At 26.3% G+C, this 12,580-nt stretch overlaps 3 protein-coding genes across 3 annotated transcripts; all 3 read left to right on the top strand.

Annotated features, from left to right (window-relative positions):
* Positions 1 to 165: 165 nt before the first annotated feature.
* PCOAH_00025370 (Uncharacterized protein) lies at positions 166 to 2,170 on the top strand (the record flags this gene model as incomplete). The annotated part of the gene is made up of 3 exons (XM_020059342.1): positions 166 to 1,427; positions 1,765 to 1,943; positions 2,070 to 2,170. 3 exons carry the CDS (start codon positions 166 to 168, stop codon positions 2,168 to 2,170), a joined length of 1,542 nt encoding a protein of 513 aa, XP_019914791.1.
* A 580-nt stretch (positions 2,171 to 2,750) lies between these two features.
* PCOAH_00025360 (Uncharacterized protein) lies at positions 2,751 to 4,512 on the top strand (the record flags this gene model as incomplete). The annotated part of the gene is made up of 3 exons (XM_020059341.1): positions 2,751 to 2,880; positions 3,051 to 3,204; positions 3,342 to 4,512. The coding sequence occupies 3 exons, from the start codon at positions 2,751 to 2,753 to the stop codon at positions 4,510 to 4,512; spliced, it is 1,455 nt and encodes a 484-aa protein (XP_019915135.1).
* Positions 4,513 to 5,300: 788 nt separating this feature from the next.
* On the top strand, positions 5,301 to 6,965 carry PCOAH_00025350 (Serine/threonine protein kinase; the record flags this gene model as incomplete). Its single annotated transcript, XM_020059340.1, has 1 exon — positions 5,301 to 6,965. The coding sequence occupies one exon, from the start codon at positions 5,301 to 5,303 to the stop codon at positions 6,963 to 6,965; it is 1,665 nt and encodes a 554-aa protein (XP_019915056.1).
* Positions 6,966 to 12,580: the final 5,615 nt, after the last annotated feature.

Here is a 12,580-nt window from a genome sequence, read left to right as displayed (position 1 = left end):
AAATAAAGCCCAAAATAGTTGAGAACACATCAGCAGCTCTTCCGATTTGAAAGGGGTGAAAGGCGTAAAAATTGCAAAATAGGAAGAGATAAAGCTGTTTGTTCAGTTTTGCTTAGCCATACCGTACTTTGTTTTGGTGTGCTTCCTGGAACCCCACAATTTCCAATGAAAGGCGTGAAACGCATTTGCCTCGCCATTCTAAGCTTTATATCCTTGGCAAATACACACGTGGTAGATGAGAGCATCCATCTACTGCCCCTAGATAATAATTTACTACATGTGAAGCTAAAACTGGTTGTTAATGGAAAAAGTTATAAGGAAAATTTCCTCCCCATAAATGTGCTGAAAATACTAAACTATGTAAAGTCACTGAAGATTAACATAAAAAGAGGCGTTTACAGGAATTATTACAACAACAAATATTTGGACAATTACCCCTTTGGCTTTACCCTTGCAGTTGAACTGAAAGAAAGGCAAAAGAGTAGCGACTATTATAGAGAAAAGGAAAAGGGTGAATTTTCAAAAGATGAAATATTTCTCTTACGACAATTAATGAACGACATTTGGTCTATCACGGGTGTCGCAACGAACCTCATAAAAATCAAAAATTTGATAAAAGTTGATAAGGAAATATTTGCATTTTTACCTGATGAAAGCATATGTATTGAACATTTTTCTCTGCTTAAAAAACTGTACCCATGTAAAACCTTTGGTGGGTTATTTAATGCACTAAGCCCTGCTTACTTAATATCAAAACGGATGAGCAACATAGGGTTTGAGCTACATGACAACAATGAAAATTTAATAGTCCTTTATGTAGACTACATTACAGAACATGATCACAAAAAAGACGTAAACGTTGCAGACTTGCTAAACAGTAAATACAATCCGAATGAATGTCCATTAGTTGACAGAACTGCGATACTTGTGAAAAAAAAGGAAGAAAATGTCGTTACAACAGTTTTCGAAAAATATGGAACTATCAATTTAGTCTATGACAATATAAACTTATACAATATTCTGCAAAATGGAAAACCCAATATTTTAGAGGAATACATAAATGTGCGCATTCTTAAGGAGGAGGTTAACAGCATGATTACTGCGGACATAAGAAAGAAACAAAGTTCGCTGCTCTATGTATTTCAAAATTTAAACACAAAAAGTAAGAGCGATTTTTTATTTGTTGATAAATTGCCCTACTATTTATCGCCCTTGATACACACTATGATGATTCAGGGGAAGGGTCCTGTAGAAAATAGCCAAACGATGGAAAATTGTAATTTCACCTTTTTTGGGTATAATGCAATGAAAATTTTTAACATTAAATTTAGCAATTTTGACACTCTTGGGAAAATACCAAAAAATGGAAACTTCTACTACATTAATTTTAAACACAATTTGCCCCCACAATGTGAAATAATAATGAGGTAAAAATGGAGTTTCTTTTTTTGTGCACATCTCTGTGCAATGACTACGTAGTGTTTTCATTATCACGTCCATTTTATTTGAACAGAGCGAACATGTGCAATTTGATGTTGTTAAAAAGTGGGTCTCGTGCTTGTCTTGTGACACGTGTACATTTGCGCACAAGTACACATTACACATTAGGAGTAAATGCAAAATTGGATTCCCCCTTTTAAACTCCATTTCGCTGTAGTAGCATTCCGTTTTGCACTTGTTTTGCCTCACCGCAGTATGTTGTACCGTCCCCCATCCGACATTACCCCCTTTTCATCCCCTTCCCATGCAAAATACATGGAGCAGGTTCGAAGTAATCAAAGTGCAAGTCCGATCATTCGAGTTTGAATTTGACATAGATAGAGGCATTTTGCTAGGAAGCGGGATATTTGTGCAAAAGAGAAATTACATCTCACAAGGAGGTGACGAGTTTATGTATAAATATACCCCCTCGCTATTGATAGATATAATCTTGCCAGACACAAGTGGGTTTTTGAGGAAAACGAAAAACGAGGAAATATTGCGCAGATGTGCACATGTACACGCACCTGCACATATTCAGCCTCTTTCACCTCGTGACATGTGATATGCACTTTCTATTCTCCCTTCAGGCATGCCTTTTAACGTTATAGCCATCTCAACATGTGTCATCATGCTGTTTTTTGGGTTCATGTTTAAGCTCACCGCCAAGGAAGAAACAAGATATATTTAGTTTTTCCCCCCCCCTCATATATACTAAAAATTGTATAGTTAGAAGAAATGGGGGAAAATTAAAAAACGCGTTATATGTACCGCTGTTTGGAAACAGCTAACATGTACGCATATGCACACAGGCAAATATATTTTTTTTTTTTTATTGTAGCCTTCCTTTTTTCATCACATTTTGCGTCGTGCTTCATTTTTTGTTGAACACCCTTGACAATTTCAATTTTTTTTCAAATGTTTTCATTTTTTCGTGTAGGGCTATATGTAGCCAAAAAGGAGCATGTTCATGCTTATTTTGTTATATTATGTTTTGCCTTAATTTTTTTACAATCTTTCTTTTTCTTTTTTTTTTGTGTTCTCCCCCTTGGGTAGAAACAATTTTTATGAAGCAAAAAATTTATACAACACATCAATGCTTTTCTAGCAAAATACGTTTTCCCCCCATAATAGCGGGGGAGAATTGCAATCCCGATTTGTGGCTACATATAAGTGTGTGGTATGATGAGAGATGCCCTACGTAAGGCTATTAAAATGTGAATGGCACCTTTAACTTGAGTAAAGGACACGTTTGAAACAGAATCAAGACGATGAGTTTTTTACTGACCGTAAAGCGATATTCTAAAATTTTAAATTGGAAACATGATACCTATTATGCAAGTTTGATGAACAAATACGTATATTTTGATGAATTCATGAGATTTTGCAATGACAACAAAGGTATTTTGAAAAAAACGCAAATAAGGGTGGGGTCCAAATCTCACATGTCCTGTGTGCAAATTATGCACCCAAATAAAAAAAACGCGTTAACTGTTTTTGTAGTACGTATATAATTCCCTATTATATGCTTAATTATGTTAATTTACTTTAATTTCTTCCTGACCGTGTAGATCAATTCAGCAAAAGGGATATTATAGCCTCGTTAACGTACATTCACCACATGAAAAAAGTTGACTTACTGTCGCCAACTTTTAACAATTATAATGACTTCATATGTAGTAACATAAACATTTTTAGAACAAACATAAGCACACTTGTGCACAGGTAGACTTAAAAAAGATTTCCGTTTTTTCGTGAAAGAAAGCTATAGGTTGTTATGACGACCACTGCCTTCGCTTTCTGTCGCATACATGTCTTTATTTCTCTTTTTTTCCTCGCCCCTCTTTTTGTCTTTCATGCAGATACGCAATTTTGGGACACACGAAATCTCTTCTATTTATTTACGAAAATGTGCTAAAGAACAACATTATAAACTACGACAATAAGTCGATTAGCTTAATAGCCTGGAGTTACGCAAAAAATAACTTTTACTTGTCCGACCTTTTTATCGAAATAAATAAGATATTGCGTGCATGTATTAAAACAATGACTCTCCATGAATTATCACTGATAGCATGGGCATATTCTAAGATAAACAGGTTGCCCCCTTTAGAAATGGTGTGTCTGAAAAATAGAGTATATCAATTGTTAAATTCATTAGACGAAGAGTTAAATGATGCTGCAAAAAATAGCACAAATGAAGGGGATTACATAAACGGCCAAAGTGTGAATATAAAGGAAAAGGGCACAGAATGTGAAAGCCTGGAATGTGCAAAAAATGATTCCCAGGTGAAAGGTAGCCATACTCAATATGACAGTGCTAAGGATGATTTTAACGAACGGAACGGAAGAAACGAAATGGAACGACATGAATACGGCTTGGAAAACACGTATGAAGATTATGATGAGAATAAAATAGATATACATGGGTGTAAAAAGAACTTGAGCCAAGATATCTGCATGATCATGAAATCGTATGCTATTATGAATAGAACCGATCCTTTTTTCTTTTTCTTTTTATTCAATTTTATCATAAAGAATATAAAAAACAATAAAATCATGATAACAGCTCAAGGAATAACCAGCATTTGGGTGTGCTTAAGAGAATATGATATAAAAAATAAAAACGTAATTGAATATGCACTAGAATTATCCCGATTTTTAAGACTTGACCACACTGTGAATAGCTCAATGATGCATGAAATTGTTACTAGTATCCATAAATTAAAAATAAAAGATAGACGAATTTTATATCATTTATTTTATCATTTAAAAAGGAAGTGTATCAATATACATGTCCAACATCTATATGACATTATAATAAATTTACAAGAAATGAAAATTAATGATGATGACTTGTGGAAGCAATTTGGGGTTGCTATACAAAAAAAGGCCATTGACTTAGAATTAGCACAAATAAAGAAATTACATAACATTTTTACGACCAATGGAAAAGGAAACGATAGAATTTTAGGGGTTCTTGACACGTTTATTCAAATAAAGGAGGACATTAATGCCTATGGGCCCATATAACCATGAACGAGGAGAAACGTTCTGTATTTTGAAAGGCATGCAAGTGTGTAGAGGTACGCATACATAGACAGATTAATTATAATTCCTACAGGTTATATTATGGGTGAAATGACGCGTTGTGTGTATATATAATATATATATGCGCGTGAAACCTTTTGAAGTTTCCAGGAAAAAACGTAAAGCATGCACAAAAACAATTAGAGCAAACTTAGTTTTTGCCATGGCTCTCTTGTTTTTTTTGTACTAAGTTTTTTTTTTTAATAAATTATGTTTGTTTTATTATATGGCGAATTTTTACTGTTATTATTTACAGGATATTTAAAAAGAAATTATTATTTTTTTTGTTTTGTTTGTTGCTTTTTTTTATCTGTTTTTCAATTCGCGTAAATAATTTTTCAAGTGTACGACTATGCTTCCGCACGGAAGGGTTAAGAAAAATATGAAATGTGCATAAACAGTTTTGTTTTATTTTTTTTTAATTTCACAAATCTGAATTAGTGAAAGTAAAATTTGAAGCATATTCTGCTAAAAAGATTATAACACGTGGATCATGTGTTTTAAAGCTTTTTATACACGCACTCGAAACATTTGAAAGCTTAAGCAAGCACCAGCATTAACAGCCAGCATAGTCAAATTATATATTTCTTTGTGAAATACGGGGTTTAAAACAATTTTCTTCTTGGTCAGACAAAGGCTAAATAGTTTACTGCTTACTATTTACGTTATCGAGAACATGTGTAAAAATGGTCATTTAATGCACATTCGAATAACAACGAAAAGGCGAAAAAATGAAAAAAGGGTTTTTACTGAACAAAAACATCTACGATATTGAAGAAAATGTAATAAAAGATGAAAAAGATACTACGAATAGAAAATATCGCAAAGATGATTTTGAAATATATATGCACATAGGAAGTGGTAACTTTAGTGAAGTTTTCATGGTGAAGTTGAAGAATGATCCGTCCAAAACTTACTCTCTTAAAATATTTAAGAAAGAACAGGTTAACAGAATGAACATAATTAATTCTCTCTTGACAGAGAAACATACCATGACAAAGTTAAATGTCCCAGGGCATACAAATGTTATTAAGTTAATTGATACTTTTAAAGACAAAGAAAATGTGTACTTATTGTACGAATATGCTGATTATGAATTATGGGAATTTTTAAAAACTCGCAGTGTTGGAATTGATGAAACTATAACAGTTAACATAATAGTTCAAATGGTTCACGCGTTAGAATACATACATAAGAATAACGTAATACATAGGGACTTAAAGTGTGAAAACTTTCTTATAAATAAAGATGGGACAATAAAATTGATTGATTTTGGCACTTCTAAAGATTTAGATAATGTACCATTGCAAACAGTGAAGCCCGAACCCTCAGAAGAAGACACGGAATTGCGTAAATTTGTATTAAAAAAAACAAATAGCAATAATGTAAAAGAAGAAAACTTCAAACGCGAACATCCTACGGAAAATGGCAACATTTTAAGTGATGTAAAAGTGAATGGAAAATGTTCAGATGATAATGATAAAGACACGGATAATAGCAACGACAAGGATGATAACAGCGATAACAACAATAGCAACAGTAATAATGAAAAAATCGATAAAAGGTTAAAAGACGGAAATCCCAAAAAATGTATTCTTAAAGAACTCAAGAACAAGGAAATGTACGAATTTAATAATAAAATTGTGCCGAAAGAAAATGACGATCATTTACATGTTTTAAAAAGTAGCAAATATCCAATAGATACAAATAAACAAAACTATAAAAAAAAAAAAACGTTCGATAACTATGTTGGAACTGCAAATTTTATGCCCCCAGAGGCATTGACTAATAAATGTAGTGGAAAAGCCCGGGATCTATGGAGTCTTGGATGTACTATCTACCAGTTAGTGACAGGAATAGTCCCATTTGATGGTTCTACCGAATGGTTCATTTATAACAAAATAAAGAAAAAAGAAATCAAATATCCACCTTTAATGTCATCTGAATTAGCAGATTTAATAGAAAAATTAATAGCTGTTAATCCAGAAGAAAGGTTAGGGTTTAAAAAAGGGTGCACAGAAATTTTACAGCATCCCTATTTTCAGAAATATAATTATAGCTCATTTAATTTTAAGATACCACAAATATCGGAATCAGAAAAAATTTATACAAACGTAATAAATAAGTATCGCGAATATGTAATTGAAAAAAGGAAACAAAGACAAAATGATAACAACTCCTGTGAAGAAACTAGTAAAAAGATAGACAAAATGAAAACGGACTTGTTAAATATCATTAAATTTGATACTGTGTGTTACAGTGAAGAAAACGAATCAACAGTTCTAAAGAAAAAAATTGCGGAGACCATTAATTCCTTCCTTCAGGAATTTCTCGAACAGGAGAAACGTGAAGTAGAAGAAGCAGAAAAATGGTTACAACGATTCAGTAGTAAATAAAATACTACCATAAATTACATGATTTTTTATTAAGTTCTTATTTACTCCTAACACCTTAAATTTTGTATTTAATATTAACTACACTTCGTTACTCTTTTTCGAATGATTTTTAAGAACAAAAGGCATAATTTTTAAATAGAAAATAACACTTTTCACAAGAAGGCATTTTAAAGCAAAATTCTTTGCATTAAAAAAATTTAAAAAGACAAATTAAAATTCCTAATGTTGTGCCTTTAGCAAGTGTCACTTTTTAATAGTTAAAAAGTTGTGTATACACTTCGTGCATTTGTAGTGTGAACTTCTCATTATTTTTCATTTTTTTCTTGTGAAAAATACAATTTTTCAAGCATTCAATTAATATTTTACATTTTGTTCTGAAAAATAATAGTGCGTGTTCTGCATAAAGAATGAAAAACAGAAAATTTTATAATATGCAAACATTCTTTTGCTAAACCCTTTGTTTACTTCGGTATTTCGAAACCTTGTTTATATTAAATTCAAACTATACAAAGTTGAAACTCTCATTCTTATGTCCCCATGTGGAAAATTCAAGTGTAAAGGTAATTCAGTAAAAATTAAATAGCAAAAAATGTTTTCACCAATGAGATGCTCATTTGTAGAAGTTATAAAAGGTAAAATGTTCTATAGTTAATTATGCAAGAGTTCATAACTTTTTGTTATGCTACAGAGTTCTTTGTAAAAGTGTGTTTATAGTTATGCACTTCTTTTCGTTTTATAATAAGTAAAAAATATGATTGTTCATGCACAAATAGGACATACCGGACAATTTTTCAAAAGAAAGATCACGTTGTTAAAAACTTCACCTTAAAAAAAATTCTTATCTGTTTGCTCATACAAGAATGGTTTTTTATGCAACATTCATAGATGAACATTTCCTTTGTGAAAGACTTAACTTGTAAGTTGAAAAAAGTATCCACATTTTTCTGTTAGTACGACAATATTCCATTATCACAAATATAGTGATGCAAATTTTTGAAACCTGTGTAGTGCATACAAAAATATGAATCAATAAATAAATACTTATGAATGTTTTCATCTTGATATAAATTTTTATTTTCATAAATTGTGGGTTTACGTTATTTTCATTCCCTCGCTTTAATCTTGCTAGTAAGACTTACATTTAAATTCATTTTTAGCACTAGAGATTGTGTTTTCTTTTTAATCTGATGTGTTCTTATTCATATGAATTAGAAAGTTTGTGCACAATATAGTTAAACATTTAAGTGTTCTACAATATACAATAAAGAAATTAACGCAAAACAGTACTCCTAAGAATGTAGATATTTCATAGGGCACATTAAGACGAAATATAACTTTTCAGTTTAGATTTATGTAAGGGTTCTTTAAATGTAGATACAACACAAATGAAATGAAGTTAAACTGATTGTTGTTATTTGGTTACTCCAATAATGAAAATTATTCAATAATAAAGTGTGTATTAGGTGTAGGTTTTATAAAAATAAAACATATGTGAGCATCATTACGTGTAGTATATGTTATAAGATTGTTATTCTTAAGAAAGAGTATTAAATTCCTGCTCTCTTGCTTAGGATAGGAAAAAAACAAAACTTGTGTTTTTGTTCAAATATTTTTATCCCTTCATAATGCAATAACTTAAAAAATGAAATATCCTTTTCATTGCGAACGCTGCAAATATGTTTCATAAAAAGCAAAATAAAAATACATCCTACACTATTTTATTGTTATTAATAAAAAATACACACTTAAAGGGTTTCAAATAGAAATTTATATTAATGTTAATAAAATGTTTATGTGTAATTGTAAAGAAGACGAATAAATCACTACACAGCATAAGTCATAACACTCGAGAGATAGACTCAAACGAGGATGATGTGAATCTTTCAATGATGAACAACATATCCAATACCATTAATAGTTACTCTTTACACATTTGATACCATTCCATTTTAATGCTTACAATGCATGTCAACTCTTTTGCACTGGTTACTTTTTTTATAAGAACATAATATATAAAAATTTGTTATATATAAATCGATTTTGTACATCATTTTCTTGAGAAATGCCACTCTAAAATAATTCAAATAGCGAAAAGTTGAAATGATGAATTTCAAAAGTTAATATATATGCACGCATATAACACTGTCTATTCCAAATACATAAGGAAGCTGCACTATAGAAGTGTAATTTATGTGTTTACACTCCTAATTTTTATGTGAAGCATACGGTTATATTAAACGCTGAATATAACATAAATTCTCTTACGTTTCTAATTATAACAAGTCTTGAAAATGTGTTATATATATACATTCTCCCTTACAAAATCATATAGCTGTCCTAACAACACATAGTATTTATTCTTATTATTTAACTGGTTATTTTATAAACATTATTTTTATGTAGGAATGAAACATAAATGTTACATAAATTTCTAAATTTGTTTCGTAAAAAAACTTAAGCATGCTTTCTCCAAATAATAACTGTACTAAACAAATAAATACAAAAATTACCATAAATCAATACTACCTTGATTAAAAATATTAATAGGCTGAAAAAACATAAGGTAAAAAATAATTTAAGACTTGTGAAATAAAATTAAAAATAATAATACACACTAAAATTTAATAAATAAATATTAACGTAAAACAAAATTAAAATAAAATTATATATTATAAATTATTAAAAATAATAATTAATTAATAAAATAAACAATATTTAAATAAATTAATTAAATAAAATTATTCTAAAGAATAAAATATAATGCTGATATAAATAAATTAATAGTGAAAATATTAAAGTATAATATTAATACACATTATAAAATATTAATACAAATCAATAAATTAAATAAAATAATTAATTAAAAACAAAACAATATAATAAAGTATAATTAATTATTCAATTCTAAATAATATTAAATATATTTAATGAAACAATAAAAATAATAGACATAATTAATTTTATTATTTATTTTATTAATTATAAAATGATAATAATTATTAATATGTTAGAATAGCAATTTTGATATTATTTAAAAATAATTAATAAATAAACAATAATAAATATAGTATATATAATTTTATTTTAAAAATATTATTATAATTAATATAAATTTATAATTTAAAAAATATATAACACATTAAATATTATTTAATTAAAAATATATTATTTAAATAATAAATATATATATAATATATAATTTAACTTATTAATTTTAATATATAATTAAAATAATATTATTAATTATAAAAAAATAATTTAAATATTATAAAATAATATAACTAAATATATATTTCGAAATAAATATACAAATTAATTATAAGTATGATATAATAAATTAATTAAATTACCTTAAAAAATGTATAATATTAAAATGAAATTACAAAATTATACATATTAATTTATTAAATTAATGTTAATATAAGATAAAATAATTAAATAATAGAATAATTTAATTAATAAATATAAATATTAAATAAATTTAATTTTATATTATACAAGATATATATTAAATAAATAAATATTTATTTAATTAATCAGTATTAATATATTATGTATAATATTAATTATTTTAATAATATTTCCATATAATGATTAACAAGATATTAAATTATGATTTAATTATAATTAAAATATATTTAATTTTATTTTATTAAATAAATATATTTATATTAATATTTATTTTATAATTTAATATTTATTTTAATAAAAGTTAATTCTATTAATACAGGTTTTATTAAAATGAATAAATTTGATGTAAATTTAATTAATTTAATTATTTAAATGTTATATTTCTAAAAATAAATAATATATTATATTAAAAAATTTATTAAGTATATAAAGATATATATAATAATTAATTTATATATATAATAACAAATTAATTTCAATAAATAAAATGAGTACTAAATTAATTATATTAAAATATTATTATATAGTAATTATCTATTTAAAGCATTTATTATTAATGTTATTTAAATTGAAAGGAATATATTTTTTTTTCTTTATTATAAATATTTAATACTATTTAATAATAATAAATTAAATACATTTATTTGTAATTAATTAATAATTATTTTTAATAAATTATTTAAATAATAAAATAATTCATAATAATTTATATACATTCAAATAAATATAATATAATTAATAAATTAAATAAATAATTAATAGTATATATAAATTAATAATATTATATACTATAATTAAATTAATACAATTATAATAAAATTTTCTGTAATAATTATTATATATATTATATAAATATTAATATATATATTATAATAATTTTATAAATAATTATATTAAATAAATCAAATAAAATGTTAATAAATAATATTTAATTTTATAAGCATTTATATATAATTTTAATATTTAATTATTTTAATTTAATATATGACAAATAAAACATTTAATTATATAATGCGAAAAATAATAATTTTATAACCAATTAATTCTATAAAATATTAAATATATTTTAATTATTATTATTATTATTATTAAATAATTTTGTACTTAATAAAATTGTTTTTTAAGAAATTAAATATTATAATATATTTAATAAATTATAAAGTGGCAATTTTTAGCATTTATTTAAAAATAATAAATTAAATTAAGCTATATTAAGAAAATAATATATTAATTAATTTAAATTTATTTCAGTAATAGAATAAGGGAAATTATAATAATTAAATAATTGCTGAGCATTATTTTTATATATTAGTTTTGTTTAATTATAGTTATACAATAATAATATTCATCTTTAATTCAAAATGTTTATCATTTTTAGGTAACGTAATTATGTTTAATAAAATAACACATTAATCACTTGAATCTATTTTATATTTAACTTATACTTTTTAATTATCATATAAATTGCGTTTTACGTTTTTCCTATATGTTAAAACATTTGTGTCTTTACGTTTATTATGAATTCGTATAAGAAATAGCAACATAAGTTATTGTTACTAGGGTATCCACATATATTGAGTTCATGAATTCTGCATCGCACTTTCTAGAAAAATACTTACTGCGTATTTTTATATGCTCTATATTTCTGGAATATTACGATGACTTTCTTTTATTACCATGTGTAACTTTAAATGCCCCTTTTTCTGTACTGACCTGATGCGCTTCATGTGCTTGTTGTGTATACTTAAATGTATATATATATGACCTAAGACATCTTATTCACTTATTCCTCGCAAAATAATGACGGTTACTTAGACATCACTTATCAGAGTTCAGATCAATTTTTCTTATCACCTGTAAGTTTTATTTACTTGTCCAATTATGTTTTACTTGTGTGCTCCATAAGCATGATATACTATATCCGAATTTTGTTAACGGGTTGTCTTAATTACTATGTTCATGATTATCTTCTAATGGTATTAATAAATTTAATCTTTTCCCCCAATTATTTCAAGTAATTCTTATAATTGAACTATTTCAAAATTCATTGTCCTACAACAAATTAAATCTCAATTTGAAAAACGCTAGTGTTACATTTTCTAACACTTTCTATTCTAACTGATGATATGGTGTGGATGAATAATTTCTTAACATGTTCAGTTATGTTACTATTTTTAATGAAACGTAAAATTGTGTCTATATGC

This window comes from Plasmodium coatneyi, chromosome 9 (genome assembly GCF_001680005.1).
Source record: "Plasmodium coatneyi strain Hackeri chromosome 9, complete sequence".
Classification (NCBI taxonomy): Eukaryota; Apicomplexa; class Aconoidasida; order Haemosporida; family Plasmodiidae; genus Plasmodium; species Plasmodium coatneyi.
The sequence above is the reverse complement of the archived record's forward strand: the minus strand, read 5'-3'. Positions and strand labels throughout refer to the sequence as shown.